This window comes from Myotis yumanensis, unplaced genomic scaffold, assembly GCF_028538775.1.
Source record: "Myotis yumanensis isolate MYYU_CA2020_CCGP unplaced genomic scaffold, mMyoYum1.0.hap1 SCAF_2, whole genome shotgun sequence".
NCBI classification, from domain to species: domain Eukaryota; kingdom Metazoa; phylum Chordata; class Mammalia; order Chiroptera; family Vespertilionidae; genus Myotis; species Myotis yumanensis.
The window spans coordinates 175146724-175155269 of NW_027223753.1; the positions used below are offsets into that span (position 1 = coordinate 175146724).

At 45.4% G+C, this 8546-nt stretch overlaps 1 protein-coding gene across 1 annotated transcript; it reads right to left on the reverse strand.

The window, feature by feature from the left end:
- Window positions 1-469: 469 nt before the first annotated feature.
- Window positions 470-6355, reverse strand: LOC139002666 (5-hydroxytryptamine receptor 3C-like). Its single transcript, XM_070403780.1, has 9 exons — window positions 6289-6355; window positions 4866-5032; window positions 4393-4437; window positions 3853-3962; window positions 3323-3492; window positions 1901-2061; window positions 1234-1438; window positions 830-1045; window positions 470-699 (listed from the first exon to the last, which is right to left on the reverse strand). Exons 1-9 carry the CDS (start codon window positions 6353-6355, stop codon window positions 470-472), a joined length of 1371 nt encoding a protein of 456 aa, XP_070259881.1.
- Between the last annotated feature and the right edge of the window lie 2191 nt (window positions 6356-8546).

Consider the following 8546-nt stretch of genomic DNA (forward strand, 5'->3'; position numbering starts at 1 on the left):
TTTAAACTCTGAAAGTGTCTGAAAGACTTAAAATCAAATAATATTACGATACACCTGTTTAGGGTGAAGTATCAAAACTTCTGCAGGAGGACTCTCCACCCCAGAGTTTGTGGACCTATCATAAAGGTACTGAGGGGTCAGTGCTTCCTGGAAAGTTGTTTATTGGGTCAATCAATCAAGGAGAGACTGCACTGACCTGGACCTCAATTGATAAGGAAGTCAGAGTTAAGTTAGGTGTGGCTGAGGGACACTAAACTTGTGCAGGAATGATGACCATGGAATATGAGAGGACTATGGCTGTTCTGAACCTACTCGGTAGGGCTGTGTTGAAGTTTTGAGAACATAGAAGAGGACATTGTAGTCACTGGAGAAGTGGCTAAGATTAGGAAAGAGGTCAGGGTTTGGCTGGCCCTAATACGAGGAGAAACTCAAACGTGGTTTGCAGGGAGAGATAGACGTGGATGTCAGCCTAGGTGCTCCAGAGGACGATGATGGAGGTGATGAAGGTGGCCATGAAGAGCAGGTAGAGGCGGAACAGCAGGGTGTCCATCATGTGGCTGAACTGTACCCACAGGCTGGCCAAGTGCTGCTTCTGAGCCTCATCTTCCTGTTGGCCCCTTGTTGACTCAGGGCACCCATTTAACTCTGCCTCTTGGGGACCTGGCACCTTCCCCACCAATTCCACAGGCTCCTTCAGACCTACAGAGAAAGATAGACTCAGCCATGGGCTGTGAGGATCAACTGGGAGGGAGGGGGGGCAGGGGAGGAGGCTGAAGCAGAGAAATGAAGGTGTTGGAGGAGAAAGTGTGGGCAGTGCTGACTTCCTTACCAGGCAGGTGGGCAGGGGCGAGACCCAGACCCTTGTTTCCCTTCTGGGGTGCAGTGGGACAGCATTTCATTGGGCTGGTGCAGTGCAGAAGCAGGGAATGGAGCCACCGGGGCATGGGTGGGGGCTGAGTGGTGGCCAGGTGTAGCAGGTAGGTGATGAAAATGGTCTCTAGCAGGCTGAGCACCATCAGAGACAGACACAGAGCAAAGTAGACACCTGAAGACAAATGCAATTAACACTAAATGAGGGTGGATCATATCTACACTTTTCTTAAGCCTCTTTCCCCAAATTCAATATTTCCCCAGAACCCTCTTCCCCTTTAAGTAGAGAGGCAGCCAGTTCTCCAGGTTTCTCTCCCTGTCCTCTGCTGCCTTCTCTTCCCCAGAAAATGGGAGGGGCCATACTGATGAGGGGGGTGCCACTGGCAGGGAGTAACTCATTCATCAGGAGCAGGAAGACGTTGTAGCCCAGCAGAAGGGTTATCTTGAATGGGGCACGGTTCTCGCTTTCTGCTGGCAGGAAGAAGCTGAAGGCGTCAATGGCAATCAGAAAACCACTGGGCACCAGAAGGTTTATGACATAGAGGAAGGGCTTGCGCCTGATGGCCACCTGGTGGGGGAGGAGACAGTGTGGAGAATGTGGCAATTACATTGATGCTAAAGGCTCAGTTGTGTATTTGACTCTAATCTTTGCGGGTGTGGTGTTTGGCTGGTCATGGGATGGTCTCTTTAAGTAACACATGCCCTCTACAGAAGCGTCCCCAGTTTGTCTTCTAATTTGCATTTGTGTCCAACCTGCTGGGAATACAACTGTAGATGTTGAGGGGCAAGGAGGGCCCTTTGCACCATCAGATGGTGGCTTTTCCATTGAGTGGGGAGCCCAGCTGCTCCTCCTCTCTGCAAGGCAGAGGTCCTTGGGGATCCTTCTGTAGGACCATCAGGGTATAGGGTGGGGTGGGGAGCAGGTGCTTAACGCCCTAAAGCTTCTTTTTATACCTCAAAAAGCCTTGGATCAAGAGAAAAATCGCAGAGCAATTGGGATAGGAAGTCAAAGAGTGTTCCCTGGACTTACATAGAATGTGATCTGGTCATATACATTGCTGCCCACCAACATCTTTAGGGTGGCCATGTTGATGCCCAGGAGCTCCCACTCTCCCTGGGTCTGAATGTTGTCACGAGACGTAGCTGTTATCTCCCACACTTCCTTGTCCGTGCCCAGAAGCATGCTGTCCACTGCAAGGGAGCCAGGGCAGCTCAGTCCACAAGTTCCTAAGCCTCCTGCCCACAAAATTCAATTCCTCCCCCACTGAATTTCTTCAACCAATTTTCCTCTTTGTCTTTTTAAAAGCAGGGCATCAGGATTTTCAGAAGTGGGTTCCAGGACCAGAAATTCATATGTGTGTGCTGTAGCACTGATTTTGTTGTTGTTGAAAACAAGGATGAGTCAAAGTTGTTATGGGAATTTTGAATGTGACTTAAATGAGAGTCATTCCCATTTTCCTTCTCAATTCCCCAGTTGTATGGTGCAGTTTTAGTGGAATCAATCATGAACAGCTCAACATTTTTATCATTACCTGTATGCCCATTTAAGGATTGATATATTCAAATCTGCCCCGTGATACCTGGTGGCATTCAGTCACATTGATTTAGTGGTTTAAGTGTGTTAGCTATTAAAGTTAAAAGGGTTGAGCTAAAAATTATAGAGGTTCAGTAGCTCAGGGTCAGATATGGTGCAAAGGCCACTTAAGACTAAAGCAGTAGTTTGGTGACTATTTAAAAAAAAAAAAAAGAATTTATTGAGGAATTAAAGCAGTAATTCTTTTTTTTAAAAAATATATTTTATTGATTTTTTGCAGAGAGGAAGGGAGAGAGATAGAGAGCTAGAAACATCGATGAGAGAGAAACATCGATCAGCTGCCTCCTGCACATCTCCCACTGGGGATGTGCCTGCAACCCAGGTACATGCCCTTGACCGGAATAGAACCTGGGACCTTTCAGTCCGCAGGCCGACGTAAAGCAGTAATTCTTAACTCTGCACACTAACTAGCAAAACCTGCGGAGATACATAGAAAATAACAGTACTGCCTGGTAGGTGTGGCTCAGTAGTTGAGTGTTGACTTATTAACCAGGAGGTCACAGTTCAATTCCCTGTCAGGGCCTAGGCCTGGGTTGCAGGCTTGATCCCCATTAGGGGGCATGCAGGAGGCAGCTGATCAATGATTCTCTCTCATCATTGATGTTTCTCTCTCTCTCTCCCTCTCCCTTCCTCTCTAAAATAAATACAAATATATCTTAAAAGATAAGAGCATCTGGGCCCCACCTGGAACAATGGAATTAGAATCTCTAGGGTGTTGTATAGTTATTGCTATTTTTAAAAGCTTTAATGGGCAGCCAGAATTGGGAAACACTGGTCTAAAACTTTCCCTCATAATACCTACACCACTCATTGTCTTCCTGCGAATCTAAAATACCTGCCAAAACATGTCTCACTCACCTGTGTAGAGGAAGGAAGTGAAGGTGAAGGTGCAGTTCTGTTGGTCAAAAGGGAAGTAGAAGATGTCCAGGTTACAGATGCTGGTCACCCGCACTGGCCTATCGTACTTTATTCGACCGTCACTGCTGACATACGCAGAGAGACCTGTAGGTGCCCGATCCACATCCATGCTGTTTTTGAGAGGAGGAGAGGTGGGGGCGGTGGGGGCCTTAATCAGCCTGTGTCTCCCTTTCTTCCCAAGTCTTCCTTTTGGGTTCTTTCTCTAACGTCACTCTATGTTGCCTATGCTACTCCTCATGTGTTTTGTGGGAGTCAATGAATTGTGGGAGTCAATGAATTGAGGCTGTGCCCCTGTCTGAATCTTCTTTCTTTTTTTGTGTGTGGTGGTGGTGGTGGGTGGTGGTGGTGGTGGTGGGTGGTGGTGGTGGTGGTGATGTCTGAATCTTTTGGTGTCCCTGTGCCCTGCACTTGACCTAGGCTATTCTTTTAAGATGGGCTTCGTACAGGCTTTTCCCAGGCCAGATACGCACGATTCTACAATGAAGATATCTGGAATCCACAGGTTTTCTGCTGATACAGTGAGTTTATTGACTTCGACACACTCTTCTGGGTTCCAGCTGATGAAAGGATTGTCCCATGTCTACAGGCAGGGCAGTGGGAAACAGAGGTCCAATCAGCCTCTCCCATTCTTTAAACTCTGATCTTCTCACACCACTCATGTCCCTACTGACCCCATCCTATCTCCTCCTCTTTATCTAGCCAGCTGTCATTGGCAAAATACCCCACGATGGCCCTTTTTCCAGGCAGTCCTTAAATATAGCCTAATATCACTTACACCCAGGAACACACCAATAGATTGGCTTACAACCACTTGCCCATTTTCTTCGGTCACCATTTCTACCCTCCTAAGATGCTCAGGGAGATTCGTGTCCCCACTGTTCTAAATGGAGTTATTTGGTCTCAGAAAGATTTATACACTGACTAGAGGTTTGGACTGGAAAACCTTAAGGTAACTCCTCAAAAATAACTTATAAATGGAAGTGGGAAGGGGATAGTTGAATCTGCCTTACCAAATCAATCCACAGGAATGACGTCAGAAGCTGGAGCCGTACATCCTGGTGAAGAAATTCCCACCCAGGACCATTAGTGCATTAGTGCAAAAAAGTCTTGCCCTGCTCCCAGGTCATAGTCTTAATAATATTGACTAATGTATTGGGTCAGGCATAGTTCTAAATGTTGGACTGTCTTTTCCTTACTTGCCTCCTCTTGTATCTAGGTACCATTCAGGTTTTAATCAACAGACAGATCACTTCCTTTTAGAGCATTCACAAAGAACAGGACTCACAGACAAATCATTCCTGAAAAAAATACCACTGCCGCTTTCTTCTTTATGTTTCCTCATCTTATAGGAAACCCCTCTATTTATACGAAATCCATTCAGAGTACCTATTGTCCACCACTAGACCAGTACAATGCTGGGTCGACAGGACAGAGGATCCTTATTCCCCATTAGAAGTGATGGAAAGTGGGGACCAGGTCTCACCACTTCGAGGATGGCAGACAGGGTGAAGGAGATGTTGACATGAGTGGGGATGCTGTAGTTGATGACTGGACGAAAGGCCTTTCTGTCAAACACTGCTTGGAAGGCAGCAGGATCCACCCCATGCTGGTCAAACCCTGAGCAATTGATGGTGAAAGTGTCGGCTCTTCCTGTAGAGAGCAGAGACTCTGTGAGAGAGGGTCTCCATGGAGCCTCTTTGCAGAGAGAGAAAGCAGGGGACATACTGGGAGAAGCAGGTGAACCCTCCTTCCTGTACCAAAACCTCCCAAGGCCAAGCCCTTCCTGCCAGGGTCAGAGGATGAGCTGGTCCGGTAGGCAAATGGTGGAAGTCTATGTGGTGAGCTGAGTCAAGGCTCTATCCTCATTCCCATTGTTTCATCCTCATGCAAAACCTGTCCAAATCTATATGCAAACCAGCCTTGCTGCAATGGCAGCCACTTTAAGGAGTCTTAGTGGACCCATCACAATGTTCTTGGGCCCGCCGAGTAGACTGCTGAGCACGGCCCTAAAACGGGTAGTTAGTCTGTTCTGATGTATCTCTCATTTGCATTTCTTCCTCAGGGACTTCTGCAAGAACAGATGTATCAAAAAGATAAGAGAAGCAAACAACAGCACTTACTAGTGCTAAGTGGATGTGGGAAATATGTAAGGTATTCTGAATGGATGTTTACCTTGGTGCTATGCATTTTTATGTTGCTTATCTCAGATTTAGTGACCCCAGATATGTTGGGGTTTATTTCCAGCATTGGAATTATTAGGTGATACCACTGAGCATATACTATGTGCTGTTCACATAGTGAGGCCTGAGTGGTGGTGTCTCTTGGCCATGGCCAGGGAGCCGTCTGAGTAGTACCTGAGCAGAATCTTTGCCCCATTGTCACCTTTGTTTGTTCTTTTTCTCTGCCTGCTCCCCTTCATCTCCATTTCTTTCCGTACTGTTGAAGCTATGTACCCTGACTTGGAACAAATATTCCCCAGTGGAAGCAAAGTATCCACTTCCTTTTGCCTCAGATTGTTCCCCACCCTCCCTTGATGTTTCACTTACTCCTTCAGGGCATGTTTAAAGTTAGCATCCTCTCTTTTCATAGATACCATATCAAAGGAAAAAGAGATAGGGAGAGTGCGATGACACACGGTGGAAGGAGCTCTGGGGTCAGTGAGAAGATGGAATTGGAGAGATGGTGAAATGGGACAACTTGGTAGATCCTTATGCAGGTAGGAATAGAGGAAGGCTGTTCTCTGATCAGTGGATTGTCTTTCTGTCACCAAAAGGAAATCAAAACACAGACATTATGGAAGAAATATTTAACATCTTAATTCTGAATGTCCTCCAAATACTAGAGGGGAATTCTTAGATATCCTTCAGAACCACACTCTGGTCTTCCCTGTTTATGCCCCGTCTTACCTTGAAGCAGAAGGCTGACCGTGAGGTAGAAGAGGAGTTGCCCTCCAGGGGGCCACTCCCCTTCCATCTTCTCTTCTGGACTCTTCTCTGGGGACTCACCAGGAGCTCCCAAATCCCTTGGGCTTAAAGGAGCTCAGACCACACCTTGGATCCTGGTTTTGAATACTGCTTATGACCACTCCCTGGTGAGAGGCTGTGCCCAGAGAGGTCACAACAGTGTTCTGCTTTGCCCTTGTCCAGGTATGCCTTCCGGGCTCCAGGCAGGGAGGAAGTTGGGCCAAAACTAAGGGAGAAGGGCCTGTGTGGCTACTCTGTGCTGAGATCAGTAACAAAATAACTTGCCATAGTGAGGAGTGTGGGCTGGGGAAATAAGAATTATGTTCTTGTAAGACCAAGTAATCTGCAGATTTGGAAAGGTGACAATATTTAAGGATTTGATTATGTATTCACCAGGTTTAAGTGCAAATACCAAATTATAATTTTGACTCATATCTTCATCATTGATTATCTTTCCCCAAGACCCCTTATCTAGGTTTTCTCTTTCCAATCTCTCTGCCTCCCTGATTCATTCTCCCCCAAATCAATGTCCCGAATACATTTTTTTACTCTATGCATTAATTACATGATAATAGAAGTCATAAAATTAACAGATAGCAGAGCTGTTTTTAATGTTTTATGTTGTTAATAGTGTTATACATTATCATAAACTAGTAATCTCAGATGATACTCATATTAATGGCATGTATCAATATTATATCTTATGTCACACCTCTATAAAAAACAATCAGAGAGTGAAAGAGTGAATTGAAGCATTGTTATGTTACATTAGTTACATTTCCAGAAAGACTTGGAAATTTTTTTCTTGCAGAAGGGTAAAGTTTCTTTTAGAATACAAAAGAGACTTTGTTCAGAATGAAAGATCATGACAGCCCTAACTAGAAAGTGCTGAGGAAGGTAGGAACGAACGACTTAGGGGCCCAGAATAGGAAAGTACAGGAGAGAGGGGTGTAATAGCTTCCATTTGAGATTTGCCACATGCGTAGTCTTTCAGCCCACAAACTCTCTACATCATTTCTTTCCTTCCTTAGAAACTTGGTCAAAAGATTGGGCCATCGTGTCATTTGGACCAAAGTCCTGCTATGTCTGTATCCACATGGACACATACATGTGGCACACTGGACTCCTGGACTGGCTAAGAGAGGAGAACTTTTAAAAAATTAGTTTATTTATTTTTCTATTACAGTTTGCACTCAACACTATTTTTTAAAAACATTTTTTAAATGATTTTTAGAGAGAGAGGAAGGGAGAGGGATAGAGAGATAGAAACATCATCCCTCAGCTGCCTCCTGCACGCCCCCTACTGGGGATCGGACCCCAAACCGGGTATGTGCCCTGATCAGGAATGGAACCATGACCTTCACGGCTGAGCCACACGAGGCAGGCAAGAGTGAAGGACTTTCAAGGGGTGCTTGAGTTCTGCAGGTAGGCTAGGCTACCAGATTTTGGATCCAGGAAAGGAAGCTTAACATCAAGCCCTGCTGGAAGTGCCTGAAGATGGTTGATGCACATCTTGTTTTTATCAAGGTTGGCTGAAAAACTGCACCTAAGTCTATGGGTTGGATTCTAAAGTAAATTTAGCTGCCAGGGGATGGAGATGATAGGGGCAGGAGAAATAAAGTAGTAAGGCCTGGATTTATCCTACCTGGGGAGTTAGAGTTGCACCTCTGGGATCTGGAAATCTCAGGTAATACTGGGCTGGTGGTAGTAATGATAGCGAACATTGGGTACCTTACCGTATGCCAGGCATTGTGATGTCTTTCTTACCTACCTTATTTTATGTATGCCTCCCAACAATCCTATAGCACAGATATTAGGCAGGAGTATGCGGTAAAAGCAATGCAGCCAAGGAAAGAGATGGCTATTGGACCTTATATTTTCTGACCATATTTTAAAACAGTAAATTTGAGAAAAAATAAATCTTATCATTAACAAAAAAAATGAACACCCCCAATTAATTGATCATCTTTTATAAGAAACACCTAAAATGATGAGTGAGAGACCATATTCAAGTAAAGCAAGAAAAATGGTAGTACTTAAAATAACCAGGGTTGCAGGTTTTCTACTGCTTACAGCGTATAGCAAGCCATATAAGACTCACATATAAGTCTCGGCATGGACATGGGATCTCTTTCTACCTTCAGAGTTCTTTGGGTGTACGACGTACTTCCCACACTGGCCAGCCCTCCGGCTCAGTCAAA